The 15941-nt window shown below is 37.1% G+C and overlaps 1 protein-coding gene across 11 annotated transcripts in view; it reads left to right on the top strand.

Moving 5' to 3' along the window:
- The window catches only part of EYA3 (EYA transcriptional coactivator and phosphatase 3), a 239462-nt gene that overhangs the window by 178036 nt on the left and 45485 nt on the right, over positions 1 to 15941 (top strand). For all 11 annotated transcript variants that reach the window (XM_023732058.1, XM_023732062.1, XM_023732056.1 and 8 more), the window contains 5 exons: positions 6792 to 6877; positions 9513 to 9690; positions 11699 to 11838; positions 12678 to 12761; positions 14168 to 14257. In XM_023732058.1, coding sequence (XP_023587826.1) covers positions 6792 to 6877; positions 9513 to 9690; positions 11699 to 11838; positions 12678 to 12761; positions 14168 to 14257 — 578 coding nt within the window. The remainder of the gene's footprint in view (positions 1 to 6791; positions 6878 to 9512; positions 9691 to 11698; positions 11839 to 12677; positions 12762 to 14167; positions 14258 to 15941) is intronic.

Below are 15941 nucleotides of genomic sequence, written 5' to 3' on the forward strand. Positions count from 1 at the left end.
AGTTACTACACATGTTGCCCTATGACAATGATTAACAATCTCACAACACATCAACAATATCCTTACTCAACCTTGGGTTCCCTATCACCAGCTTCTCCTTTATTTGTGATGTTTAATATTAAAGTCATGGTATCAGTACCAACTAGTTTATATTTAAGAAGCTGTAGTAACAAATATATAAATTCATTTTTCCTCCCTTTTTCTGGTTAATCTGTTGGCCCATTTAATGTTCATTAGCAATTTGGCACATCGTAGAAATTAAGACAAAACGTAACCATCAAGTTACTGAGTTTTGCCATTTATTCTGAAGAAAAGATTAGTAGAGAAGCAAGTTGAAACAATTGACTAAAATGAAATATGAGTATTATTGGTGAAGTTACGGGGGTTCCCCACTATCAATATCACTCACCTTACCTCTGCTTTCCTTTAGCATGGATAATAAATATTAACTTTTTCCTTCCCCTTGTATAATACCCTAATCATTCACAGAATAAAAACAAGGTGCAGTGTATCGATTTTTTTTTTTTGGTAAGTAGTCAAAACAGCAGTGTTACCTCAATCAACCCCTAAGCACTCTGCAGTTGAAAACAGCCTGCCTTGCCTGGGAAGTTAGAAAAATTTTCTCAAAAATCAAATTCCATTTCTGGCTTGATCAACTCTGAGTTCAGCTAACAACATACTACATATCAAAACCTTTTCTTTAGTTCGTACATCAGTGGCACCATAATGAGAAAGAACTACCCTGTACACTCATGAAAATCCTTTGACTCATAGATCTGTCTTTATATCAATCTTTTCCCAGAGAGTCTCTGACTGTGTGGTCCTGTCTCTGGTCATCTTCAGTTGAGGTGATTTGAATGATTAAATAATATTCATATGGCAAAATTAATTGCAGAAATTCTAAAATTTAACTCAGTCTTGAATTTTAATGAGTCTTTAGTCTTGAATAGTATTAGTAACACATAATTGTCTTTCTTTGACTGGGAGATTTTTTTTTTTTATTAGTAGACTTTTATTTTTAGAATAGGTTAGATTTACAGAAAATTTGAGCATACAGCCAGTTTCCCCTGTTAACATCTTTCATTAGTATGGTACAATTAATGAGCCAGTAGTGGTACATTATTACTAACAAAACGGGCAGTGGTGGTTCAGTGGTAGAGTGTTCACCTTTCATACAGGAGATGTGAATTCGATTCTTGGCCAGTGCATCTCAAGTGAAGCCACCACCCGTCTGTCAGTGGAGGCTTGCATGTTGCTGTGATGGGTGAACAGACTTCAGTGGAGCTTCCAGACAAAGACAGACTAGGAAGAATGGCCTGGTGTTCTAGTTCCAAAAAATCAGCCAGTGAAAACCCTGTGGTTCACAGTGGTCTGATCCCATTGTCATGGGGTCACCACGAGTTGGGAGCCGACTCGATGGCAACTAACAACAACAGCATTATTAACAGAATCCATAGTTTATTCATATGTCCTTAGTTTCTACCGATAATCCTTTTTCTTTTCTAGAGACCCACCCAGGAGACCGCATTGCCCTGGTGGCACAGTGGTTAAGAGTTCAGCTGCTAACCAAAAGGTCAGCAGTTCAAATCCACCAGCCACTCCTTAGAAATCCTATGGGGTGGTTCTACTTTCTCCTGTAGGGTCGCTGTGAGTCGGAATTGACTCAATGGCATGGGTTTGGTTTGGTTATGGGTCTCATCTGTTTAAGCTCCTCTTGACTGTGCAGTTCCTCAGACTTCCCTTGTTTTTGATGACCTAGACAATTTTAAGGAATACAGATCAGGTATATTGTAAGATGTCCCTCTATTGGAATTCATATGATGTTTTTCTCATGATTTAGACTGGGATTGTGGATTTTGGGGAGGAAGATCACAGAGTTAAAACGTCTTTTTCATTACATCATATCGAGGGTATATACTATCCACATGATTTATTCCCTTTAATGTTGACCTTGATCACCTGGCTGAAGCAGCACTTGTCAGTTTTCTTCACTGTAAAGGTCCTCTTATTTTTCCCCCTTTCCATGTTCTTTGGATGGAAGTCACTATGCAAAGCCCACACTTAAGTATTACACTCCTAGTTCTCTAGGGTAGAACCAAACCCGTTGCCATGGAGTCAATTCTGACTCATAGCAACCCTATAGGACACAGTAGAACTGCCCCATAGGCTTTCCAAGGTTGTAACCTTTACAGAAGCAGACTGCCGCATCTTACACTCTCACAGAGCAGCTGATGGGTTCAAACCACCGACCTTTCAGTTAGCAGCCAAGCGCTTAACCACTGAGTCAACAGGGCTCCTTCCGTTTAGGGTAGAGTATCTACGTAATCATTTTGAATTCTTCTGCACAAGAGCTCTTCTCCCCCCATTTATTAATTTATTCATTTATGTATATCAGCATGGACTCGTAGATACTTATTTTACACTTTAGGTTATAATCCAAAGTATTTATTTTGTTACTCAAATTGTTCCAGCTTGGACCATTGGGATCTCTTTCAGTTGGCTCCTATGTCCCTTTTGACATACCTCCCCATCAATGTGGGGTTTTTTGTTTGTTTGTTTTTAGACACTTCTTTCTGGCACTACAAGATGTTCCAGGCTCATCTTATATATATCCTGTCCCATCCTATAAACAGCCGTTTCTCCAATGGAGAATTTTATTGGCGAATAGTATTAGAAAACCAAGATCTGGTTTCATTGCTACTAGGGTGTCATTTCTTTTAGGCCCTCTAAGCTGACAGAGCAAAGAAATATATATGTGTACATTAGTCTGTGTATATACACATATCTGTGGATATTTCTGTATGTGACTCTATCTGTATTAAGTTAAATATGAGTTCTTACTGATGTTTCCAGCTCTAATCCATCACCACATGGAGCATTCTAGCCTCCTACCCTTGCTGATCTGTAAACTTCCACTCTGATAGTGAGAAGTTTTGAGTAGGAGATTTTAAACAGGACTATCAGACAACCTCATTTACTGCTTTGATTTTACTAAGCTCCTCGAGGGGAAGTTTCTGTCCTTGTTCATTGGTGTAATCCAAGCACATGGAACAGTACTTGGTACATAGTAGGCATTCAGTAGGTATTTGATAAATAAATGAGTTAATGAATGAATGGCCCACTTAGGTAATCAGTTTTAACCAAAATATGCACAATTTCTGTTGAGTCTCAAATGATCAGTAACTGAACGAGTTTTTTTTTTTTTCAGTTACATTGGCCACATACTGAGAGTAAATTTTAGGAACCCACCCAGCAGCCACCATCTAGTTAATTCCCGATCTAGCAGAAAATAATGATTTTGCCCTTCACACCTAGTGCATGAATCTCACAAGTGTTTATTGAGTATCACCTACTATATTCTAGGCACTATGCTAGATGCTGGAGATGGTGAACAGTATAGTAATATTCAGACCTCATGGTGACTACAGCCTAGTGGGAGAGATAAAAAACAAGCAAGTAAATAACAAATTTTGAAAAGTACTCTGAAAGAAACAAATAGATTTCTGTGATCGAGAATACAAGAAAGGACTTACTTTTAATAGAGGAATTGAAGAGGGCCTCTCTGAGGAGGTGGGACCTGCTGACAAGGAGCCATCCATGCTGGGAAGGTGAAGGAGTGGAGCAGCTACAGCAGTCCAGGCAGAGAGAACAACATTGCAAAGGTTCTCAAGTAAGAAAGACCTTGTCTTAATTTGAGTAACTCAGAGAAGGCAAGGGTGGTGTGGTGGTGTGATATGAAAAGAAGAGGTAGGTAGAAACTAATCTTGTACAAACTTTTATGTGCCATTAACCCTTAATTCAACTGTGTCTCTGTCACCATTCTATAACGATGGCCTTTGGACCAAAACTATTTCTGCGTGTATAGGACCGTATTCGGTGAACTTCCAGTGGGTCATGGTTCTCAGAAGCTTCAGCTTTCAGTGATTTGACAGCAGGATTTGACAGCATTGTCAAGGCAGGAACAAAAACAGTTGGCCATGCCACTGGCATTTGGAGAGCTGACAGCTATTAGATGTATTACAGTAGGAGCTACAACTTGAATTATATATGATTGTCCAAACTTTTACTTTTTTTGCATATTTCTTTGTTAACGACTTATTTTTTAAACTTGCGGTTGAGCATTGCTTAATTAATATGCAGTATGATCAGTACATTTTTATGAGGTGCCTGGATTTTTTTGGTTGGGGGGTGAAAATATACACAGCAGAACATATATCCATTCAACAATTTCTTCATGTACAATTTCAGGTACATTGCTTACATTCTCCATGTTGGGTCATCATTCTCTCTGTCTCTACTCATATTGTTTCACCACCATTGACTTAGATTTACTACCCCCTAAACTTCTCATCTGTGCTTTAGAGTTACTGTTGTTGATTTCTATATGAATAGATAATTATTTAATAGAGCTCAGAGTGAACGTACTTTATTAATTTACCTAAACTGTTGCTTAGTTAAAATATGACTTCAGGGAATAGTTTCAGTTCAAGGTTTAAGGATTTTCTCAGGGCATTAAATTTGGGGGTTCCTCTAGTCTCAGTGGATCCAGTAAGTCTGGATTCCATTAGAATTTGAATTCTGTTCCACATTTTTCCCCCTTTCATCTATTGAGTCCTTGATCAAAATGTTCAGTAATGGTAGCCAGGTGCCTAGCTTTTTAATCATAGCTATATGTGGGGTAGGGCATGCAGTGGTTGTGTACATTTGTAGGCGAATTTATCTTGGGTTCAATGATGGTTACAAAAGCCTAAGCAAGTATTATTTATTTAATTATTGTCTGCTTCCCTCAACAGAATTTAAACTCCATGAGGACATGCGTGGACTTTGTCTAATTTACTACTTTATCCCTCAGTGGCTGGAAGAGATTCTGGGCACATAGTAAAATAAATAAAGGACATACATTAGAAATGATTTGTTTGAGTTGGAGAAGGACATGTTACTGAGCTCTATAAACTTCCTAAGTCAGCAGGCCAAGATCCCCTATAATAAAAGCCATTACTGAGAGAAATTTGCAGATTTTAGTAGTATACTTGTCCAAAAACTCAGACAGTATCAACAGCTAGCTAATCAAGTCATTCTTCTGCATGTAAAAATGCAGTTTTCCCAGCACTATTTATTGAAGAGACTCTCTTCCCTATTAAGTGAGTTTAGCCCCCTTGTGAAAAATCAGTTGACCACAGATGTATGAACTTACAAATTTGAGAACTGGCTTTTCTATTTCTGAAAAGAAGACTGTTGGAATTTTGATGGGGATTGCATTGACTTACGAGATTGCTTTGGGTAATATTGACATCTTAACTATATTAATTCTTCCAATCCACGAACACGGAATGTCCTTCCATTTCTTTAAGTCGTTTTTAATTTCTTTTACTAATGTTCTATAGTTTTCTTTGTACAAGTCTTTCACCTTCTTGGTTGAATTTATTCCTAGTTTTCTTTGTACAAGTCTTTCACCTTCTTGGTTTAATTTATTCCTAGGTACTTTATCGTTTTAGATGCTATTGTAAGTGGTAATGTTTCCTTAATTTCCTTTTCTGCTTGCTCATTGATGATACATAGAAACCCAGCTGATTTTTTGTGTTGACTTTGTACACTGCCGCTTTGCTGAATTCATTTATTAGTTCTAATAGTTTTTTTTGGATTCTTTCGGGTTTTCGACGTATAGGATCATGTCACCTGTGAAAAGGGATAGTTTTACTTCTTCATCTCAATTTGGATACCTTTTATTTCTAGCCTAATTGCTCTGGGCCTTCCCTGTTCCTAATGGAAATTTTCCTGTTAACTTTCCCCTAGAGGACTTTGTTGCTAATGGGGTGGGTAGTCATTCGAGTCTGAGTAGTTACTAGTCTTAAGCTGGATCCTGATGGCGAACCCTTATGTGTGTGTGACTGCTGTAGGAACCATGGCTAAGTGTGCTTATGATAAGTCAGGAAGAGGAGCAAGACATTACTTCAGATCTCAAATGCACTGTCTACATGAAAAAAGTCACTTTGGCAAATATTGGTCACAGAGGCTTTATTTTATTTTTCCTTCGTTGTTCCCTAAAATCCTAGTGGAATCTGATAGAAGGATATGAAAAACGTGTTTACTACTTTACTATTTTGTCTTAAGATAGGCAGCCCAAGTAGCTTAAAAAGTGCATTTTTACCTGTCTAAAATAATATTTAATATTTTCTGTTTTCGTCCAACCTCACTGATAAATCTCTAAATGCCAGATCATTGTGGTTGCTGATCCACATTAATAATCCATTAATTCAAGTAAAGCCTAAGAAGCAATTCTAAGCACTTTAGAATTTGGAAGACCAGGTCTGTTTCCTCAAAGTAATTATGTCGCATCAGGAAAGGCCTGTAATATGGGGCTAGTGACAATAAACAGTATCACAGTATAGAATTTGCAAGTGGATTTTCTCGTTTCTGCTGTGATTGGCAGTAGGTCATATAGCAGGTGAGTCGTTTTTCAACTGCTAGAAAAAATGGACTGTAGTGATTTGGTTTAGCTTTTGATTTCGTTGGTATCCGTAGTATGAACCAGTGTATTGTATATGTATCCTTTTTGGACTTTATAAATAGAGTTGAAGATGCAGTTGAAATGGAAATATTTGAAGTGTTTTGTTTCTAATCAAGTATGAATTGAGGAATGGCATGCAAAACAAAACCTGTATTTATGTTTTCTTTGCTAATGTCATTTATCTCCTTTTAGAACTATCCTCTTAAGGTACAATATATTCTCAATGTCTTCTAGCATTTTTAAACATGGTAACTAATATCTTCTAACATTCTCAATCCTGTAGCTTCAAGCACAAATGCCAGCCTGATATCCACTTCATCTACAATTGCCAATATTCCAACAGCAGCAGTTGCTAGCATCTCAAACCAGGTATAGTGCTACTTTTGTTAATCCCGTTTGATACGGATCATCTAGCTTGTTCTTCCTCTCTCCTTTCCATGGCTAATTTGCCCATCTAAGAAACAACCAGGAGACCTTCTCCTGGATGCCTTCAGAACTGGGAACCTGGATGGCTTCTCAGGCTGTCACGCAGACCTCTTTATGCTGTGGTTTTTCTATTTGTTTGTCTACTGTGTTTGTCTCCACCTCCTACCCCTCTCTCACTGGAATGCAGGTTCCATGAGGGTAGAGATTTTTTTCCTATTTTGTTCCCTTATATACCCCAGAGCCTAGTAAGATGTCTGGCACTCACATTAAAATTAAAGGCATTCAATAAATATTTGTGAAATGAGTGAATATTACCTCCATGTTTATTTTTTTAAACCACCTATTCCTTTGTGAGTACTTTGTGGTCTGGTCTTGATTGCCCTTCTCACTCTTTATGCTTAGAAGATCACTGGTAATATCTTTAGTGTTTTACGATTTTTTGGTTTTGTTTTATATTTATTCCTCTTTTCTCTGCAGCAGTTAATATTGTCAGCCACTCTCTCCATGATCTTTTTTTTTTTTTTCTGGCCACAGTTAACATTACTATTCTGGTTAATTTTTTTTGTGTGTTTGACTGTTCTTGCATTTGTTTATTCTTTTAGTCCACAAATGTTTATTGAGTACCTAGTGTGTACCTGGCACTCTTCTGGGGACTGTCTCTATCTCTCACTTTCATAGCTCTTGTTTCGAATCCTGTCTTCTAACATTGGTGGTCTCTATTTAGTTTTTCAACATATTTAATTATTTTGTCCTCAGGAGTGTTTATCCACACTCATAATGTCCACCTACTATTTCCAAACTGAAGACTATAGTCCTGATCTCATAAAATCTACAAGATACCAACTGATTGGTGGACATATTTTGTTCAGTGTCCTGCTGTTTCCCTAAATTCAGCACATCTAAAATAGCCTTTCATTTCACCCTTTTTCTGTCTCCTTGCCCTCCAAAAATCAATGACACTATTTTTTCTTAATAAACCTAGGCTTAAAACCTGACCAGTCATCTTCCTGTTTTTTCTACACCCTTCCTTTTATTTTTGCTATCATTTCCTAAGCTTTACTCCTCCTTTACTCCTAAATTACCATGGTTAATGGTTCGTCTCATCTCCAGTTTTTCACTGTGCCTGTCCATTTTCTAAAACCCGTCTGATTAATTTTTTCCAGATGGCACTCACCTGTTCAGAATCTTTTCATGTTTTTATTTGTTCGTTTGAACTTGATAGCCCTCATTTCCCTGCTCCTACACAAGCTATGCACTGTTGCCTAGTGTAAAGAGTCCAATTAATATTCATTCAGACCCACAGAGATCCTCTTTTCAGCTTACTCAACATCTCAGGCCCCTTAATAAAACTTTTGCCCTTTAGTGAAACTGTTTCAAGGCCTATCATGTTCTTAACCTCTTCTACCTATTGATCTCTGAAAGCTGTCTGACCACCCCTTCGCACAGAATGTCTTTTTCCCCCGTATCGCACTTATTTAATATTTAATTTACTATCATGTTGTTGGAATTTTTTGTCTTCTTTCCTGCTAGATTTTTAATTCTTTGAGTTCAGCTAGTGTGATTTATTCTTTTCTTTAATATTCTCTTCTCCTGCCATGCACAAATATACATATACACTGTGAATTAAATATGGCTTATGGTAGATGCTCAGTAACTATTTATAGATAATTGTCTGATCAGTTAACTTCTTCCTAATTGTCACCAACATCCATGTCAGTGGAATTTTTTTAAAGTGTATACTTGAGCTCTGTGTCATACCCATTTTTTTTTAACAGTTCTCTTAAGGTATAGTTGACACATAATAAACTGCACATATTTAAATTGTACAGTTTGATAAGTATGTGCCTGTGAAACCACCAAAAGTTTCCTCCCAGTGTTTTAAAGAAACAGGTTTTCATTTTTAAAGAAAACTTGATTGTTAAAAAAGAAAGATAACCAGTTTTTAAACTAGGAAACTTTACTGTAGGATATGTACTTTTTTTGTTTAAGCTCATCTGTCCTTAGAAACATTACCATCTAGTACAGTGGCTTGTAAACTTTTTTTTAAAGAATAGAATCTTTTCAAAGCCTTAGAATCTTGGCACATTTTATACAAGTTGGAGGATGCCAGTTTTAGTCTGTGCATATTTCAGACTTCTGCTGAGGCCTAAGAGCAGTGATTCTTAACTTTTTTGGGTCATGGATCCCTTTAAAATTCTGAGGAACACTATGGTTCTTCTTCCCCAGTCTCTTCAAAGATTCTATGCAGAAATTGTACAGAAATTCAGTACGTAAAATCAACCCAAAAATGAGCTGGTGTGTTAGAAAAATGGACATTGTATGTGGAGAGCATGGGACTCTTCCCTCTCAGCCTCCCCCTAACCTCAGAGTCAGCTCCTGAACTTAGGGTTCCACAGAGTGCATTTTGAGATCATTGATTTAGTTAGAAGACTGCTAAATGGGTAAATAAAGATGTCAAATGAATGTTTTAGGAAAATAGCTATGAATAAGAGAGATATGAACGCTTTCTCATGGTGAAATTAATGTTATACTCTTTCTGAGAATATTGTTTTCTTCCCTTATTCCTTTTGTTCTACAGGACTATCCCACTTATACTATCCTTGGTCAGAGTCAGTACCAGGCATGCTACCCCAGCTCTAGCTTTGGAGTCACAGGCCAGACTAACAGTGACACTGAGAGCACCACGTTAGCCGCAACCACATACCAAACAGAGAAGCCTGCTGTCATGGTACCTGCAGCACAGAGACTTTCCTCTGGTAAGCACCACAGCTCTGAAAACTTTAGCTTAAGGGCACTTAGTCCAACAGGCAGTTTTAGATGATGGTGAAGATTATTTTATTCTGGGCAGAGTCACTTTACCATGCCCGTGGCTTTTGCTCTCAGGTGGGGAATATTTAAACATTGGAACCAGACTGTGATGACTTCCTGGCAGGAGATTATAGACTGAATGTAATACCTGATGCTGTGAACAGTAAAGTACCAAGAATGAAAAGACTGTTCTTATGACTCCTGCCCCATCTTCACTGCTTCACCACCTGTAGCTGTAACATGCTTGTCACAGGGAGCTTCAGAATCTTGGCACATTTTATGCAAGTTGGAGGACGCCAACTTTATACAAGTTGGAGGACACCCGTTTTAGTCTGTTCATTTTTCAGACTTCTGCTGAGGCCTAAAGCAGTAGTTCTTAACTTTTTCTGGGTCATGGATCCCTTTAAAATTCTGAGGAACACTATGGTCCTTCTCCTCCAAAGAAAGAAAATTTAACCTACCATTTCAGCAGATTCACAGCTCTGAATTGTATCAATGAATTATGACGCCTGGGTTAAAAAACCCTGAAATAAAGGCTTTATATACACATTCAGTAAATATATACACATACTTTTATTCATTTCTATGTTTATTTGTAATAAAAATTTGGTGATTAATCATCATACGTTGTGTAACTTGAGGAAAACCGTGTTTATCATTAGCATTGATACATTTTTTAAAACAGTGCTCTACATCATCTAACACAATTTTCTTTGCATCTTGCCCTTACCAGCCTTCTAGGTAAATGGACATACAGGTGATCCCTGCCTCAAAATTCTGTAACTTTGAAGTAATTACATGTGATGATGTCTTAGTTTTTATTTCAATTCTCTAAGTATCTTTGTTCTTTATAACAGTTCTGACTTTTTAATTATAAAAATTTCAAACATATAAATAAAAGTTGTCAGAATAGCATAATGAACCACTGTGTACCCATCATCTGGTGTCAACACCTTCATAGGCAATCCTGTTTCAATTATACTTCATCCAATTCTTCCCTTTCATATTATTTTGAAGAAAATTCCAGGCATCATATCTGTAAAAGATAAGTAGTTATTAATATAACCACATGCCATTATCATATCTAAAAAATTTTAAACAAAAATTTCTTAATATCAGCAAATATTCAATAGGTGTTCAGATTTCCAATTTACTTATATATGTTATAAATGAGTTTTGTTTTTCTTTTTACAGTTTGTTTAAATTAGGATCCAAATAAGGTTCATGCATTGTGATTGGTGGATATGTATTTTATATCTCTTTAACCTATAAATTCCCCTATCTCTTTTCTTCCCCCTAGGAATTTATATGTTGAAAAAACTGGATTTTTTATGTAGTACCATGTCCTAGACTGAATTTTGCAGATTATATCTTTATTAGAGTAGTTTAACATGTTCTGTTACCTTCAGTATTTTATTGTAAATTTGTAAATGGATCTAGAGTAGTGGTTCTCAACTGGGAACGATTGCCTCCCCATCCCCCTGTGACAGTTGGCAATGTCTGGAGACATTTTTGGTTGTCATAGTGGGTGTGGGAGTGCTACTGGTTTCTAGTGGGCAGAGGCTGAAGAAGCTGCTAAACATCTTACAATGCACACAACATCTCCGCACAAGAAAACATCTGACCCAAAATGTCAGTAGTGCCAAATTGAAAACTCTAATCTAGGGGCTTAATGAGATTTAAGTTCATTTTTTTTTCCCCCCAAAACTACTTCATAGATGTTGTGTTTTTCCACCAGGAGGCAGGTGTATAATGCCCAGTCGTCACTTTCTTTGTGGTTAGCAGCTGTTGATACTCAGTGCCTAGGTCCACATTCCCACATTGTTCAAGTAGAGTTTTCCACCCTTTATCCCTGCAGTGTGTCTCTTTAGAGTAGAGAACCTGCTGACCCTCTTCCTGCTCTGGTTCTTTTACCCTGTGGCCACTGGCAATATATGTCTCACTTTTCCTTTCTAGGAGACCCTTCTACAAGCCCATCTTTGTCCCAGACTACACCAAGTAAAGATGCTGATGACCAGTCTAGGAAAAACATGACAGGCAAGAACCGGGGCAAGAGGAAAGCTGACACTAGCTCTTCCCAGGACAGTGAATTGGAAGTATGGGAAGTAACTCATTTGAGTTACTACTTCTTTTTTTATTTCTTAACTGTATCAAACATGTAAACTTTTTTATAAACATATAAAAAAAAGTCTGAAACTAACAAAAGTAGTGTGGTTCTGTGTTGTGTGCCCTTTAATTCCTGAGCAAGAGAAATTAAATTGACCAAGTGCAAATAGAAATGTAAAAACACATTTCTCCATGTCTATAACTCACCATATCCCTTTCAGATACTTTTCAGCAAAAGCATCGAAAAAGCTTTGTGGAATTTAGGTAGTAGCCAGGTAACTTTTTAAGGGGAAAAACAAACCATTCTCTATATTCCAGAGGAGAAGAGAGAGAACATGCATCATATTCAGAAAGCAGAGGGTGTCACAAGTCATTTCATGCTGTTCTCCATTTAAAAATCTCAAAGTAAAGTTAGATTGCTTTAGGCCATGTTTCTATGAGACGTGCAACCAGATTTAGTAATTTATTAATGAGGTTGGCACTCACTTATTCTGTGGTGTAAGCACTATAGGAATTTTCATGGACATACAAATTGGGTTCGTTACTTAGAAAGACTAGAAAGTGATACAAAAAAATGTTAATAATGGTGGAGTTTTTATGTTATCCTTTTGTTTTCTGTTTTCAATTTTTTGTAATGTGGTCATTTAATAAGGAGAAAAGCTGTATTTAAAAATGAGTCTGTTGATAGGTGTTCCAAAGACATAGGTACATTGAGGCTGTGTTTGGAGTCTCTCTTCCCCTATGGAAAAAGAAAAAGAAAAGCTAAAGTTCTGATATATTTCTTGGGGAAAACTAAGCACTCATTATCTTTTATACTTTCCTCCCTCAGCGGGTTTTTCTGTGGGACTTAGATGAAACCATCATCATCTTCCACTCCCTCCTTACTGGATCCTATGCCCAGAAGTATGGCAAGGTAATTTGGGCCTTTCTTCCTTTGTCGTAACTACCTTCCTTCTGACTACATGGGCGGGCAAGTAACCAAAATCATTTCTCTGCTACCTCTACCTCACTCCTGTTGGCTTTTCACTTTCCATGGAAAATTTCACCAGATGGCTTGTACCAGGCAGACCATGTGGTCAAGCAGGGTTGGTGGTAAAGCTAGAGACTAGGCCCAGGACCAGTCCTGAAAGCAGAAGCAGGTTCAGGAATGGCGTTTTGTAAAGATTAAATTTAGGAATGGGGCTCAGAGCAGAACAGAAGGTTGTATATTGCATTATTCCAAACAATATTGATCTGTTATCCCTTAAGTCATTCTTAACTGCCCAACCCAGGCATTTCATTTAGCTAAGTATATACGAGAGATATATAAACAAAATATATGCATAAAAGATAAAATATCTTTCTAAAATATATTATGTACTTTCCTTATTTTTTAAACTAAATATACCAAACAGTATTCAACTTGTTTAATCTTCAGTATAAACATCAGTTTTAATAAAGTGCTGAGCTGTTTTGAGAGAATTAAGCCTGTGTATTTCTACCTAAATTACCTCCAGTCTCTTATTTTCCAGTTTCCATGAGTAAATTTTACAAAAAATACCTACCTCGTACTACTCTCAGTTACTTCGTATTGTCATTACGTATACTTGGTTCTGTTAAACGTACTTTGTGCAGGCTTTTGATATCTAGGCTGGAAAACTGACATGAGCTATCTGACTAAGCTGGTTATAATAGTATATAAAATAAGAGCATACAGCATCTAAGTGAAGGTCTAATGGTTCATTTTAAAACAAAGTGCATTGGTTTTCCTGCAAATATTTTGACTCTTCAGCCTTTCTTTACTTACTTCCTGATTGTTGAGGTTATCAGATAAGTGACTTTTGTTGTTATACTCTGTATATGCATGTGTGTGTGTGCGTGTGTGTACAGGGGAGATAATGGACATTACAAGCAATATTTTAGCAATTAATAGAATTTCTACTGGAAGAGGGTATTTTCAAAAAAATAGATGGATTTTGTTTTTGTTTTTTAAGTGAGAGAAAGACACTAAAGGGAAATGATGAATACAATTTTTGACTAAAGCAATGACTTGATTTTTTAACATCTCTTCTTTGTCCCATTTACTTATATACTATTGACCTCGTCACTACAAGTTTCTAGAAACTAACATCCTGGAAATTTTAACTGTCCATAATCCTCTCTGTTGTACAATCCCAGGTTCTTGTGACTGTAAATGAAATTACATCAGTAATAGCTTGAGTCACTGTTATGGGCATGTGCTGTAGTGGCCTTATCCCAATATAATTTCAAAATATTTGAAGATCAGAAGCAGTGCTGTGAGTACCAAGTCAAGCAAATTTTTGTCTTACTGATTTCTAGGACCCAACAGTAGTGATTGGCTCAGGTTTAACAATGGAAGAAATGATTTTTGAAGTGGCTGATACACATCTATTTTTCAATGACTTAGAGGTGAGCATTTTAAATTGTTTCTGTGTTTCCATGAGATGTTTTGTTCAATAACCATTTTTGGGGTCTGTGCTTATTGTGTTTAGAAAATACATGGTTAGAAAGGGTGGGTATGGGGAAGCCAGCTGGCCACTTAGGAACACATAGTCTTGCAGAATTACTAGTGCTTTGGTTGGGTCACCACAGTCTTGGCTCTAGCCCTCCATTTTTATTGCTCAAAATTTTAATTTTTGTTAGCCTATTTGGAAGTGATCTAGCTCCAGGGAAATGCTGATCAGTCTAGTGAAACACTGATATATAAGCCAATTTATTAATCTGTATTAAATAATGTGTGTGTGGGTGTGGGTGTGTGTGTGTGTATGTGTATAAAGTAGGTTTGATTGTAATCTCAGTTGTATTTTGACTCTTCTTCAATTTTACCTTCTTATAAGACAGTCTCTTGATTTGTCAGATCTGTAAATGGAGAACATTTTGTCCATGTATAGGTAACCCTGATGCCCAGAATCATTTCATAGTTAGATGCAACGAAAATCAGGAAACACTTAAGAGCTTCATGGTGACTGTATTTGGCTTTGATATTTGAGTTCACCTTGGAGGTGAACATGATGTAGTGGACAGAGCACAAGACTGGGAATCAGGACACCAGAGTGTGAGTCACAGCTCGGAAAGTTATTTCCCTACTGTGAGCCTCAGTTAAGAAGTTACCCTTCACAAGAAACTAGTAACAGTTCCCATATCTTGGGAGGGGATCTGAATGGCTGGGACACAGAGGTAGGAGGGAGCAGACTTTTCACTTTGTATCCTTTTGAATTTGAACTGTGTACTACATATATTACCTAGTTTTTAAAAAGTGAAAATTTAAAAGTAAAATAAAACAGTGTTTTACAAGCAAGAAAGTAATCCTGTTTCTTTTTAAATATAATCTAGTTCTACTCAACATGCACTCCTCCAACAAATCGAAGTAATAAATCTCTAAACTCCAGTACTTTTATCTAAGCTACCACAATGCTTTAATTTTCCCTTGACTTCACATGTTTATAAGTTAGGACATCATAATTTTTATTCAGCATACATTTATTGAAAACCTACTGTGTGCCAATAATTATTGCCAAATTGTATTTGTAATGATTTTCTAGACATAGTCCTCACTCAGGACTGAAAGTTCTGTGAAGAATTTGACCTGAATGTGTTCCTGCCCCCCAGGTCAGTGGTTCTCAACTCTAGGGCGCATAAGAATCACCTGAGGAGCATGTTTTTTTAATGTGTAAATTCTAGGACTTCACTCCCAGAAATTCTGATTCAAGTAGGTTTGGAGTGAACCCAAGAGTGTGCATTTTTAAAAAAACTGCCCCAGAGGATTCTGATGCAGGTGGACCTCACTTTGAAAAACACTGCCCTAAGTGGTGTCAGAAGAGTGAATCTGTCAGAGTTAGGCCATGGGTGGCATTTTATGTTAGTAGCATGGGCTTGGTTGAAAGAGCCTTGGATTAGAATCAGAAGACCTAAGCTCTTTCTAGTCTCTTTCTGCCACTCACTTGCTTATGACATTTGATAAATCATTTCCCCTTGTTTTTAGAACATGAGGAGACTGACTTAGATGATCTCTTCTAACTCCTAAGTTTGAATTTATAAATTACTGTTACAGTCATTCTCACTGTTGAAACCACACTGCTCCAGAGTCTGTCTT

This window comes from Trichechus manatus, unplaced genomic scaffold, assembly GCF_000243295.1.
Source record: "Trichechus manatus latirostris isolate Lorelei unplaced genomic scaffold, TriManLat1.0 scaffold00048, whole genome shotgun sequence".
NCBI lineage: Eukaryota > Metazoa > Chordata > Mammalia > Sirenia > Trichechidae > Trichechus > Trichechus manatus.